This window comes from Mobula hypostoma, chromosome 27 (assembly GCF_963921235.1).
Source record: "Mobula hypostoma chromosome 27, sMobHyp1.1, whole genome shotgun sequence".
Taxonomy (NCBI): Eukaryota; Metazoa; Chordata; class Chondrichthyes; order Myliobatiformes; family Myliobatidae; genus Mobula; species Mobula hypostoma.
This window is the reverse complement of record NC_086123.1, coordinates 37600657-37615482: the sequence shown is the minus strand read 5'-3', so window position 1 is coordinate 37615482 and position 14826 is coordinate 37600657. Positions and strand designations below refer to the sequence as shown.

At 44.6% G+C, this 14826-nt stretch overlaps 1 protein-coding gene across 6 annotated transcripts in view; it reads right to left on the bottom strand.

Annotated features, from left to right (window-relative positions):
* The window catches only part of LOC134338586 (unconventional myosin-XVIIIb-like), a 471306-nt gene that overhangs the window by 107014 nt on the left and 349466 nt on the right, over nucleotides 1–14826 (bottom strand). For all 6 annotated transcript variants that reach the window (XM_063034529.1, XM_063034531.1, XM_063034532.1 and 3 more), the window contains 2 exons: nucleotides 8253–8363; nucleotides 4423–4527 (listed from right to left, as the gene is read on the bottom strand). In XM_063034529.1, coding sequence (XP_062890599.1) covers nucleotides 4423–4527; nucleotides 8253–8363 — 216 coding nt within the window. The remainder of the gene's footprint in view (nucleotides 1–4422; nucleotides 4528–8252; nucleotides 8364–14826) is intronic.

Genomic DNA, 14826 nt, shown 5'->3' with positions numbered 1-14826 from the left:
CCGCAGATTTTCTCTTGTGTGCCATTTTAGTGGAAGATGGTCATGGTGTTGCTATACTGAGGTTGTGATTAGGGTTGTGCAGATTGTGCACAAACCAAATGGTTGAAGGGAAGTAGCTGTTCTTGAACTTTGTGGTGTGGGACATCAGGAATTTGTACTTACTGCCTGGTGGTAGCTGTGAGAATATGACAAGACCCAGATGGTGATGACCTTTAATGAATGATGCTGCCTTCTTAAGGCAGTGCCTCAAGTAGGTACTTCCAATGGTGTGGGCTTTGCATTGGGCTTAGTCTACTGTTTCTACAGCTTCTTACGTTCCAGCACTTTCAAATTGCTATACCAGACCAAGATCTGACCAGCCAATTTCAATTTGGATCTTCGATTATCATCTGAAGGGTTTGGGTTTGGGTCGCACTCAGAATTCTTAATCTACAGTCTGAGCACAGGTCAGCGAGTTATTTCAACCATTAGAATATACTGATAGAGGTGTACAAGATGATAAGAGGCATAGTTCAATGGGACAGCAGGAGACATTTTCCCAGGACAGAAAAGGTGATTAGAAGGGGGATGTCAGAAGAACAGTCACAGAGGTAGGGGTACTCTCGGAGGTATGTCAGAGGTAGATTTTTTTAAAACACAGAGTGTGGAGGGTGCGTGGAATGCACTGTCAGGGGTGTGGTAAAGGCAGATATATTAAGGGAACTCATGGATGAAAGGAAGATAGAGGGCTATGTGTGAGGAAAGGGTTAGATTGGAATTAAAGTAGGTTAGAAGGTCGGTATGGGCTCAAGGGCCTATACTGAGCTGTAGTGTTCTACATTCTACACTTTGCATTCGCCTAACGTCTACATGCACTTTAACTCTACACCTCCCACCAACCAGTCCAAGCAGGTCAAGACTGATGGCTGCTATTTCACACATTAAAAGTGGAGAAGCAAGCTGGTTGCATGTGGACAAAATCAAATGTTTTCCCCTTTAACTTGTGAATGGACAACACCTTCCAACTTGTTCAAGAGATATATTGATATAGAAGTCAATATTTCTTCAACTGGTCATATTCTACCAAATGAAATTAATAGGGTTGCAAATGCATCTTGGGTATTGGAGCAAGATGAACACATAGTTCCAGATCGACTAAGTGTTTGATATTTAATTCAATTCCTATCAATCGAATTCACCATCACTTTCTGTGTAGACCGGACAGACAGTCCGATATTGGCCGTTTTGCACAGCCCATTGGGTGAATTTCAAGAATTTCTTCAAGTTCAAGAATAAAATGACTCTCCCAATGTGACCCTGAGTTTAATCCAGCTCAGTATTTTGCTTTTGAATAAAATGCAGTTGACGTGCCTCTCTACCGTAGTGAGTTGAAGGAGACTGATACAACTCGTGTAGGTAAAGGCTCTGGACTGCCTGGACTGCCTGGACTGCCTGTATGGTTCCATCTGCTTTGCAGGGAAGGTCGGGCTGCCTGTACTACTTGAATGAGGTATATCAGCTAGTTGAGTGATGTTGCGGTAATAACCTTGCACTTAGTGTCAGAACCAATCAGGTTTAATATCACCGGCATATGTCGTGAATTTGTTAACTTTGTGGCAGTGGTACAATGCAACACATGATAATATGGAAAAAACTGAATTACAGTAAGTGTGTATAGATATACAAGTAGGGGAAAAACAGAAATAAAAAAATAGTGACACACACAAAATGCCGGAGGAACTCAGCAGGTCAGGCAGCATCTATGGAAAAGAGTAAACAGTCATCATTTCGGGCCGAGACACTTTATCAGGACTTGAAAGGATGGTGAGAAGTCAGAGCAATAAGGTGGGGGAGGGGAGGAAGAAGTACAAGGTGGCAGGTGATGGGTGATAGGTGAAACCAGGAGGCGGAGGGGTGAAGTAAAGAGCTGGGAAGTTGATTAGTGAACGAGATAAAGGGCTGGAGAAGGGGGAGTCTGATAGGAGAGAGCAGAAGACCATGGAAGAAAGGGCTAGGGGAGGAGCACCAGAGGGAGGCGATGGGCAGGCAAGGAGATAAGGTGAGAGAGGGAAATGGGAATGGAGAAGTGGGGTGGGGCATTACAGGAAGTTTGAGAGATCGATGTTCATGCCATCAGGTTGGAGGCTACTCAGACAGAATACAAGGTGTTGCTCCTCCGACCTGAGTGTGTCCTCATCGCAGCAGTAAAGGAGGCCATGGACTGACATGTTGAAATGGGAATTGGAAGTAGAATTGTAATGGTGGCCACTGGGAGATCCCACTTTTTCTAGCAGATGCAGCACAGGTGCTTGGTGAAATGGTCTACCAACCTACAACGGGTCTCACCGATATACAGGAGGCCACACCGGGAGCACTGGATACAGTACGTATATGACCCAACAGACTCACAGGTGAAGTGCCGCCTCACCTGGAAGGACAGTTTGAGGCCCTGAATGATAGTGAGGGAGGAAACGTAGGGGCAGGTCTGGCACTTGTTCCTCTTGCAAGAATAAGTGGCAAGAGTGAGATCAGGATGGAGGGATGAATGGAGAAGGAGTCACGTGGGGAGCGATCTCTGCGGAAAGCAGGAAGTGTGGGGGTGGGGCAAAGATGGGCCGGGTGATGGGATCTTATTGGAAATGATGGAAATTAAGGAGAATTATGTGCTGGATGTGGAGGCTGGTGGGGTGATAGATGAGGACAAGAGGAACGTTATCGCTGGTGGTGTGGTGGGAGGATGGGTTAAGGGTAGATCTGCGCAAAATGGAAGAGATGCAGGTGAGGGCAGCGTTGATGGTGGAAAAAGGAAAGCCCCTTTCTTTGAAGAAGGAGGACATCTCATTCATTCAGGAATGAAAAGCCTCATCCTGTGAGCAGATGTGGAGGAACCTCAGTTCCTCCATCTCTGCCACATCAGCTCTCAGGATGAGGCTTTTCATTCCAGAATTAAGGAGATGTCCTCCTTCAAGGAAAGGCCAATCCTGAGAACAAAATGCGCAAAATGGTGAGAGCCAGGTAACATGTCGAGAAGTCATGGGAGCAGAATTAGGCCATTCGGCCCATCGGGTCTGCTCCTCCATTTGATCATGGCTGATTTTACTTTTCCTCTTTCGTCCTGTAACTTTTCATACGCTTTCTAATCAACAACCTACCAATGTCAAGATTCAAGTTTATTTATGACATGCTTATTGAAACATACAGTGGGATGCGCCATTTGTGTGAACAGCTTCCTTCAGCCGAGGATGTGCTGGGGCAGCGTGCAAGTGTCACCACATATTCTGATGCAAACATAGCAGACTCATTTTAAACATTAAAAATTACGTAAAAAATCCTTCTGCTTTAAATATACCCGATGACTCTGCCTCCACAGATATCTGTGGTAATGAACTCCATATATTTACCATCCTCTGGCTAAAGAAATTCCACCTCAGCTCTGTTCTAAAGGGAGGTCCTTATATTTTGAGGCTGTCCTAATATTGGAAACATCCTCTCTACATCCAATCTGTCTAGGCCTTTCAGTATTTGGCAGCTTTCAATTAGATTCTTCTGAATCACACACAAAGAAGGGTTGCTTGGTGTCTGAGTGTGTCTTGATACCAAAGAGTTTAAATACAAATTGAAAATCTGGACCTGAATCCCTCAGAGTCACAAAGGGATGCAGCCTTGTAGCATGCTCTGTGACCTTATGTTCCGATGTCTTATGGTCGTATGGTGCACTGTGTCTGTACCCCCCATTTATCCTTGTGCACAACTCTGACTAGTGATCAGACACACACTGACTATTGACCCAATAGACATTCCGTTACACTCTTTAAACTTTACACTCGATTTGATTCCGGAAAGCTTCATGCAGGCTTGAACGTTTATTGCTGCATCCAGCTAAATGTCTAATCAATACTCTATTTAGCTTTGAGAGTGTTCCTGGTGTTGCTGAAACCAGCAGTCCGCTGTTTCAGTAGGCCTCTGCAGTACCCACACTGCCTCCATCAGTGAGGAGAAAGCAACTTCATTCACATACTCCATATATTTACATGTATCAGGAATTTGCTATGGTGTGTTGGCACGACACGCAACAATAAACGACAATTGGAAAGAATAAGGAATTATATAAAAATAAAGTTAGAGGCTAAAGTAGCAATGTGTAATAAAATGTGCATAAGTACATAAGTACCAGCAAGAATTCACAATGTAAACAGCATTATGGAAAGAATCACACACACACACACAATGTTGGAGCAGTATCTATGAAGGGGAACAAATAGTCGTCATTTCGGTCCAAGAGTTTGAGTCCTGATGAAGGGTCTCAGTCCCAAAAGTCCACTGTTTGTTCCTCTCCATAGATGCTGCCTGACCTGCAGCATTTTGTGTTCCTGTGGATTTTCAGCATCTCGTGTTTATAAAATGTATCCAGCTCACCCATTAAATGATTTCACAAACACTGACCTGTTCGCAAAGTGTTCCGACCAGACACTCCAGGTCCTGCTTCTCATGGAGGACCAGCTGACGTTCCTCAAATTCTTGTTCCAGTTGCATCTCCAGCTGACGGAGCTGTGACAGAGGAAAAGATTCCCCAAAATCAGGCAGCGTATAGTGCCAGCAACATCAGGCTTCCCCAGGGGTTCTGCAAATACCCACAACTCAGCCCAAAGGGACCCTTCAGCTATTTCGTCATCTGCCTGAGCATTCACTTACGTTACCTTTAACGTCCCTCTCCCTCTGCTCAGACTCAGGTTCATGTACATCGAATCATACAACCAACACAACAACCTTTGGTCACCTACCTACAGGAAAGACGTAGATAAGGTTGAAAGAGTATAGAGAAAATTTACAAGAATGTTGCCGGGTTTGGAGGTCCTGAGTCATAAGGAAAGATTGAATAGGTCAGGACTTTATTCTCTAGAACATAGAAGACTGAGGGGAGATTTGATAGAGGTATACAAAATTATGCGGGGTATAGATAAGATAAATGTAAGGAGGTTTTTTCCACTGAGGTTGGATAGGACTACAACCAGAGGACAAGGGTTAAGGGTGGAAAGTGAAAAGTTTAAGGGGAACATGAGGGGAAATGTCTTCACTCAGAGAGCTGTGAGAGTGTGAAACGAGCTGCCAGCACAAGTGGTGGTTGCAATTCCTACTGTATTTCAGCAATAAGAGGTTTGGATAGGTACCCGGATGGGAGGGGGCTATGGCCCAGGTACAGGTCGATGGGGCTCGGCAGTTTGAATGGTTTGACACAGACTAGATGGGCCCAAGAGCCTGTTTCTGTGCTGTAGTTTTCCATGACTCTAATCCAAACGTGCTAGGGGTTGTCCCCAACTGTCGCCAACATAGCGTGCCCACAATGGACACGTGGTATGACGTACAATACCATTCTCCTACAAGAAACCAAAGACAAGTTACTCCTGTGCCCTCCCTACCCCTGCCCCTACATGATATTTGTATGAGAATTGAGCATCTGAGTAATGGTTTCTCCTGACCACATGAACCAGTCCTAATGAATGGTCTCGACCTGAAAGGCTGACAATTCCTTTTGCCCACCACCCCCACACTGCCAGGGCTGGTGGTAGAGGCAGAGACATTAGGGAATTTAAGAGACTCTGAGATAGGTACACGGATGGTAGAAAAAAATGCAGGGCTGTATGGGAAGGAAGGGTGAGATTGACCTTGGAGTAGATTAAAGATCCAGCACAACATCATGGGCTGAATGGCCTGTACTGTTCTATGCAGCTCAACCCACCGAGTTCCTTCAGTAGATTGTTTGTTATTCCTGATTTGACTATCGGCACATTTTGCTCAGCCACACTAAAGGGACCCAGAGGCATATCCAGACAATGTTGTGTCTCAGCAAAGGGTCAAGCTTAAATCCAAGCCATCACAACCAAAGTGAATGACTGATCTGGACATGTGTTGCATCATTTTTGTCAGCTGGAGTGTGGCTGCCAGAATACAGGCTGACATCCTGACATTGGTGACGAGCAACTCACAACATTTCAGTGTTCACAGATCAATTCTAACACCACTCTGTAGGGAGTTTCTGTACATATTCCCTCTGGGATGAGTGAGTTTCTGTACATATTCCCCCTGGGATGAGTGAGTTTTCTGTACATATTCCCCCTGGGATGAGTGAGATTCTGTACATATTTCCTCTGGGATGAGTGAGTTTTCTGTACATATTCCGCATGGGATGAGTGAGTTTCTGTACATGTTCCCCATGGGATGAGTGAGTTTCTGTACATATTCCCCCTGGGATGAGTGAGTTTTCTGTACATATTCCCCATGGGATGAGTGAGTTTCTGTACATATTCCCCAGTGAGCTTCTGTACATATTCCCCATGGGGTGAATGAGTTTTCTGTACATATTCTCCCTGGGATGAGTGAGTTTCTGTACATATTCCCCCTAGGATGAGTGAGTTTTTGTACATATTCCACATGGGATGAGTGAGTTTCTGTACATATTCCCCCTGGGATGAGCAAGTTTTCTGTTCATACTCCCCATGGGATGAGTGAGTTTTCTGTGCATATTCCCCCTGGGATGAGTGAGTTTCTGTACATATTCCCCATGGGATGAGTGAGTTTCTGTACATATTCCCCAGTGAGTTTCTGTACATATTCCCCATGGGGTGAATGAGTTTTCTGTACATATTCTCCCTGGGATGAGTGAGTTTCTGTACATATTCCCCCTAGGATGAGTGAGTTTTTGTACATATTCCGCATGGGATGAGTGAGTTTCTGTACATATTCCCCCTGGGACGAGCGAGTTTTCTGTTCATACTCCCCATGGGATGAGTGAGTTTTCTGTACATATTCCCCCTGGGATGAGTGAGTTTCTGTACATATTCCCCCTGGGATGAGTGGGTTTCTGTACATATTCCCTCTGGGATGACTGAGTTTCTGTACATATTCCACATGGGATGAGTGAGTTTCTGTACATATTCCCCCTAGGATGAGTGAGTTTTCTCCAGGTGATCTGGCTTCCTCCCACAATCCAAAGATGTACCGAGTAGGTTAATTGGCTATTAATTAGATTAGGGTTATTTGGAGTTGTGAGATCGCTGGAGTGGCTTAGCTTGAAGGGCTGACTCCACACTGTATCTCTAAATAAAAGAAAATAAATCCCAGAGCAGTAACAAGAGAGTGTTGCCTGTCTCTACTGACATAATCAGACATGAAATGAAATGAGGTCAGATGGGAATCTGAGATCCATGATATACCTAGGTACAATTGCCACCACTGTCTGTAAGGAGTTTGTACACTCTCCTTGTGGGTTTGCACCAGGTGCTCCTGTTTCCTCCCACAGTCCAAAGGCATAAAGATTAGTAGGTTAATTGGTCATATGGGAGTAACTGGGCCATGTGGGTTCATTGGGCCAGAAGAGCCAGCTACTGTGCTGTATCTCTAAATAAATATTGGCTATAGGAGCCCATTGATCTCCCGGGAGGGGGGAGAAGATGGCGGTGCGACGCAGCGCGCGCGGCCACTTTGGTGATGATATCTGTAATCTGTCAAGTAGGGGACCGTGCACAATTCTGATTTGATGGAGACAGACGTGAGAGCACAGAGGAACATCTGGAAAACTTCTGAAATGCCTACTACGCTGCTGCTGCTACTGTGTGGTAACTGGAATCTCCGGAGCTGAAGACCCCGAAATCCTCGGCATTGCGTGTCAGCGGCCGGGGCAAGGTCGAAGGCGCTCAGCAGAGGATGGTGCTCGGGAAGCTGTATCGGAGAGGCTGGTTGGAAGCTCAGAGTTTTCAGACGGCTGGACTCAGTGTCGGCTGTGGTCGGCTGCTTCCAAGGCATCGGCAAGTTGATGGTGCCTGGAGGTTTATGGCAGGAAGTTTCTCCCTTTTGCCGCCTGCTATCGGGGACTTGGGAGTCGATCGACTCGGGACTTTGAGACTTTTTTTTACTGTGCCCATGGTCTGTTCTTCATCAAATTATGGTATTGCTTTGCACTGCTGTAACTATATGTTATAATTATGAGGTTCTGTCAGTGTTAGTCTTTGGTCTGTCCTGTTTTCTGTGATATCACTCTGGAGAAACATTGTATCATTTCTTATTGCATGTCTGCATTTCTAAATGACAATAAAAGAGGACTGAGTGTTCTCATAATCTAATTGTACAAAGTCTACCATGGTTGCAATAGTGATTACATGTCAAAAAGCATTCACTGGCAGTGAAGCACTTTGGGACTTCCTGGGAGGGATGAAAAAAGGCTTTATAGAACTGCAAATCATTTTGTCTTACTTTCTCAAACACAATGAAGAACATACCCTTCGCTGGCAGGATTTACGGACATCTTCCAGCTCTTCCTCCTTGTCTTCTAGTTCCTTTATGTGAATCTGCTTCATCCGCTCCAGCTCCACTTCCAGACGGAGGAGGGTCTGAATGCACGGGGAGGAAGAAGAGGAGAGAGTGAGGTGGGGGCGCATAGGTCAGATGGCAGAAAGAGGCTGATAAATGGGGTCACAAATAGGGTGGATGAGAAAAAGCTGCAGAGGGTTGTAGACTCAGCACAGGCACAGGCTTTCCAAGCATCAAGCACATCCTCACAAAGCAGTGGCTGAAGGTAACCTCCAGCATGAAGGGCTGCCTCTACACCGGACATGCCCTCCTCTCATTGCAACTATCAGGGAGGAGGAACAGACACCTAAAGACACACAGTCAATGTTTCAGGAACACCTTCTTCCCCAATACCATCTGATTTCTGAATAGCCCACAAATCCATTAACACAACCTCACTATTTAGCTGTCTTTTTGCGTAATTTTTAATATTCTTATTGTATTTTATAGTTAATTCTCCAGCTGAAGGAAAAATCAATGTCAACAAAGAAAGAGAATAACAGCCGGAGAATTAATCTAACTAGGTAAGAAGGTAACAAATGTTCAAGAGGAGGAAAATGTCACGTCAGAAATAGAAACCACCAGCAAGTCCCATTTAACAACTTTTACTTCTTAATGTCGCATCGTGGCCTGTTTTGGAAATGTCAATGCCCAAGAACCAGAAAGCCAACAAAAAGTGATGGATAGGGCCCAGTCCACCACAGGTAAAGCCCTCTCAGCACTGAGTACATCTACAGGGAACACTGCCACAGGAAAGCAGCATTCGTCATCGAGGACCTCCAGCACCCAGGCCCTGCTTCCTTCTCACTGCTGTCATCAGAAAAAGGACGCAGGGGCCTTAGGTCCCACACCATCAGGTTCAGGAGGAGTTATCAGGTTCCTGAGCAAGTATGAGTAACTTCACCAAACTGATTCCACAACCTATGGACTCACTTTCAAGGACTCTAACTCATGTTGTCAGTACTACTTATTTATTATTTGCACAGTGGTTGTTTGTCCGTCTTTGTGTGTAGTTTTTCATTGATTCTACTGCATTACTTCCCTCTACTGTGAATGCCTGCAAGAAAATGAATCTCAGGGTAATATATAGTGACAATTACATACATAGATAATTAATTTTACTTTGAACTCTAAACTTTGTTTTATTGTGGAAGATGCTTTAAAAAGTCTGTAGAAGCTGACCATCAGCTTCTTTCCTGTCAGTGTTGCCTCTGTGCTGAGTAAGCCTTCAATATCACTCTAAATGGCCCAGTTCTCAGATGTATGCTGCAACAAACTGCCCACATTGACCACAAGCCCACTGTGGCAGCTCCAGTGATCACTGATTGAGGTTCAGATCCTTCTGCAGTCTGTACGGAGTTTGAACACTCTCCTCAGGACAGTGTGGGTTTCCTCTGGCTTGCTCCACATTCCAAAGACGTACGGTTAGGGTTAGCGGGTTATGGGCTTGTTATGATGGCACCAGAAGTATAGCAACACTTGCAGGCTGCTCAGAAAGTTCCGCATTGATCTGATTTGATGCAGGATGATATATTTCATTGCTTGTTTCAATGTACATGTGACAAATAAAGCTAATTTCTCTTTAATCTCTTTGGATTGATTCACAGGACGACGGGGTGGGGTGTTGGTTAAGAAGACTCTCTTTGTGACTTACACCCCCTGACATGGGAAACTTATTTATTGAGATACACCGTGGAATAGGCCCTTCTAGCCGTGCTGACCAGCAACCCACGATATAACCTTAGCTAAACACGGGACAATTTACAATGACCAATTAACCTACTAAAGCAGTATGTCTTTGGACTGTGAGAGGAAACTAGAGCAACCGAAGAAAAACTCATGCATTCCCCGTGGAGGACGTACAGACTCCTTACAGATGATATTGGAATTGAACCCGATCTTTCATGCCCCGAGCTGTAATAGTGTCCTGCCAACCGCTACACCATCATAGCACCCTGCAAAATCCATTCTAATTCTTTGCAGTTTTTCAACACCACCTTCCAAATCCAACCACCAAGATAAGGGTAAGAGGCATATGTGAATGAGACTGACAAAATCTGCAAATCCAACCACCAGGACAAGGGTGACTGGCATACAGGAATGAGACTGACAGCATCTCCAAATCCAACCACTAGGACAAGGGCAACAGGCATACGGCAATAAGACTGGTAGCATCTCCAAATCTAACCACCAGGACAAGAGCAGCAGACGTATGGGAATGACACTGACAACAACTCTCCCACCACTTTATATCCAGATCTTTTAATCACGTGGTCTGAACTATAGAAATCTCTCCACTTTGACAATAGGAGTGCCTTCACTGCACGGGTGACATTGCTTCAAATTGGGGGCTTATCACACCTTCCTAAGGGCAATTAAGAATGGACAAAGAATACAGGCCTCATCTCTACTGCCTGTATCTCTGACAAAATAAAGAGACTGTAGTCATGGTACATTTACATATGGATCAGCATCTGTGTGATACCTCTGAAATTCTCCCATGATGTTCACCTCCCATTCATCCCCTGACATGGGAGCTGATCTCCCATTCATCCCCTGACCTGGCATTGACCTCCCATTCATCCCCTGACATGCTGCTCACCTCCCATTCATCCCCTGACCTGGCATCGACCTCCCATTCATCCCCGACATGCTGTTCACCTCCCATTCATCCCCTGACCTGGCATTGACCTTCCATTCATCCCCGACATGCTGTTCACCTCCCATTCATCCCCTGACCTGGCATTAACCTCCCATTCATCCCTGACATGCCGTTCACCTCCCATTCATCCCCTGACCTGGCATCGACCTCCCATTCATCCCCGACATGCTGTTCACCTCCCATTCATCCCCTGACCTGGCATTAACCTCCCATTCATCCCTGACATGCCGTTCACCTCCCATTCATCCCCTGACCTGGCATTGACCTCCCATTCATCCCCGACATGCTGTTCACCTCCCATTCATCCCCTGACCTGGCATTGACCTCCCATTCATCCCCGACATGCTGTTCACCTCCCATTCATCCCCTGACATGGGAGCTGATCTCCATTCATCCCCTGACCTGGCATTGACCTCTCATTCATCCCCGACATGCCGTTCACCTCCCACTCATCCCCTGACCTGGCATTCACCTCCCATTCATCCCCTGACATGGGAGCTGATCTCCCATTCATCCCCTGACCTGGCATTCACCTCCCACTCATCCTTTGACATGCCGTTCACCTCCCATTCATCCCCTAGGAACAGAGTTTAAGGTTAGTTTCAACATCTCACCCTCAGACCCACAAGCATTAAACATTATGCAGACATCATCACCTCACTGTTCGTAACAGAAAACACAGTGACTGAACTACACTGTCCAGTCTTTTGCCACTGGACAAAGTAAACCTATTAAATCTGCTATACAAATGCAGATTATGTTTTGTTTTCTCACACACAGTAACTGGGCTCCTCAAAGAAACTCCGCCCATCCCAAAAGGATAGGCTCACAGCTAATGAACCTAATTTAATTTTTTGAACACCAGATGAGGAACATCAGTGTATTTCAGGCAGAACCCATTCAATAAACTTCCACATTAAAGGCCATTAGTTAAGATTAAACCCGCGGGAACTGGAGGCAAATTGCTAATGTCATTAGGAGATTGGTTCAGCAATAAAAGGACAGAGGGTGGGAATAGTAGATTTCTAACAAATGAGGAAGGTATTTTGATTTCCCACCTGGATCAACTGTAGAGTCTCAATTACTCACAACAAGCATTAATGATTTAGATAACACAATGAAGATCACAATTGCAGGTCTACAATGACAAAATGATTGATGGAGGATGATGCAGTGTGGTGGGAAGCATCTAATTACAGAAAGGCATTGATAGATTATATGAAGTGGTAACATGGTGCAGATAGAATCTGTTACTGTCTGAAGTCATCCACTATAACCAAAAGGAAGAAAGACCTAGATATTATTTAAATGCCATGGTAACGCAGAGGTTAGCTAGATGCTATTACAATTCAGGGTATTGGAGTCCGGAGCTCATTTCCTGCATCATCTATAAGGAGCTTGTAAGTTCACAAGATCACAAGACGAAGGAGCAGAAGTAGGTCATTCAACCCATCGAGTCTGCTTCGCCACTCCACCATGAGCTAAACTATTCTCCCATCTAGTTCCAATTACCGGCTTTTTCCCCATATCCCTTGATACCCTGACTAATTAGATACCTATCAATCTCCTCCTTAAACACCCTCAATGATCGGGCCTCCACAGCTGTATGTGGCAACGAATTCCTCAAATCCACGACCCTCTGGCTAAACAAAAATTCTCCTCATCTCTGTTTTACATGGGTACCCTCTAATTCTAAGACTGTGGTCTCTTGTCCTGGACTCACCCACCAAAGGAAACAGCCTTTCCACATCTACTCTGTCCAACCCTTTCAATATTCAAAATATTTCTATGAGATCCCCTCTCATTCTTCTATACACTAATGAATACAGTCCAACAGCCGACAAATGCTCCTCATATGTTAGCCCCTGCATTCCAGGAATCATCCTCGTAAATCTTCTCTGAACTCTCTTCAACATCAGAACATCCCTTCTAAGATAGGGGGCCCAAAACTGCACACAGTATTTTAAATGAGGTCTTACTAATGCCCCATAGAGCCTCATCAACATCTCCTTATTCTTATACACTATTCCTCTTGAAATGAATGCCAACATAGCATTCACTTTCCTTACTGCTGATCCAACCTGCTGGTTAACCTTTAGGGTATCCTGCACGAGGACCCCCCAAGTCCCTTTGCACTTCTGATTTTTGAATTTTCTCCCCATCTAAATAATAATCTGCCCGATTATTTCTTCTTTCAAAATGTACAACCATGCATTTCTCAACATTGTATCTCATCTGCCATTTCTTTGCCCACTCTCTTAAACTGACCAAATCTCTCTGCAACCTTTCCATTTCCTCAACACTTCCTGCTCCTCCACCTATCTTGATGTCATCCACAAATTTAGCCACAAAACCATTTAATCCATAATCTAAATTATCGGTATACATTATAAAAAGAAGCAGCCCCAACACCAACCCCTGCGTAACACCACTAGTAACCAGCAACCAATCAGAATAGGATCCCTTTATTCCCACCCTTTGCTTTCCACTTATCAGCCAATGCTCCACCCATTCCAATATCTTTCCTGTAATTCCATGGGCTCTCATCTTATTAAGCAGCCTCATATGCGGCACCTTATCGCAGGCCTTTTGAAAATTCAAATACTGTACACAACATCCACAGCCTCTCACTTATCAATCTTATTTGAGATTACCTCAAAAAATTCCAATAGGTTGGTGAGGCAGGATCTTCCCTTCATGAAACCATACTGGCTTGGGCCTATCTTGTCATGCACCTCGAGGTATTTCATAACCTCATCCTTGAGGATCGACTCCAATAACTTTCCAACTACCGATGTCAGACTAATAGGTCTGTAATTTTCTTTTTGCTGCCTCCTCCTTTCTTAAACAGCGGAACTACATTTGCGACCTTCCAGTCCTCTGGAACCATGCCAGAGTCTATTGATTTCTGGAAGATCATTTCCAATGCCTCCACAATCTCCAAAGCCACCTCCTTCAGAACCCGTGGGTACACCTTATCCGGTCTGGGAGACTTATCTATTCTTAGTCCATTTAGCTTCCCAAGCACTTTCTCTCTAGTGATCTTGACTGTAGCTAATTCTATTTCCTGATACCTCTGGCTATCAGGTATGTTGCTAATGTCTTCCACTGTGAAGACTGATGCAAAATACTCATTCAGTTCCTCCGCCATCTCTTTGTTATCCATTATAATTTCTCCAGCATCATTTTCTATCAGTCCTATAATCTACCCTTGTCACTCTTTTACTCTTCATATATTTAAAAAATCTCTCAGTATCCTTTTTTATGTTAATCGCCAACTTCCTTTCATAATTCATCTTTTCTTTCCTAATGACTTTCTTAGTTTCCTTCTGTAAGTTTTTAAAAGTCTTCCAGTCCTCATTTTCCCCGCTAATTTTTGCTTCCTTGTACACCGTTTCTTTTGCTTTTATTTTTGCCTTAACCTCTCTCGTTAGCCACATTGTGCCATTTTTCCATTCATGATTTTCTTTTTTCTTGGAATGTATTTATCCTGCACTTTCCTTATTTCTTGTAGGAATTTCATCCAATTCTGCTCTACCGTCCCTCCATCTAGCTTACTTTTCCAATCGGTTTGGGCCAGTTTCTCTCTCATACCACCATAATTTCCTTTGTTCCACAGAAATATCAATACACCTGATACCAGCTTCTTTTCAAATTTGAAACTGAACTCAATCATATTATGATCACTACTTCCAAGAGGTTCCTTTACCTCCAGCTCCCTAATCATCTCAGGTTCGTCACGCAGCACCCAATCCAAAACAGCCAATCCCCCTGTGGGCTTATGGACAAGCTGCTCCAAAAAGCCATCCTGTAGGCATTCTACAAACTCCCTCTCCTGAGAT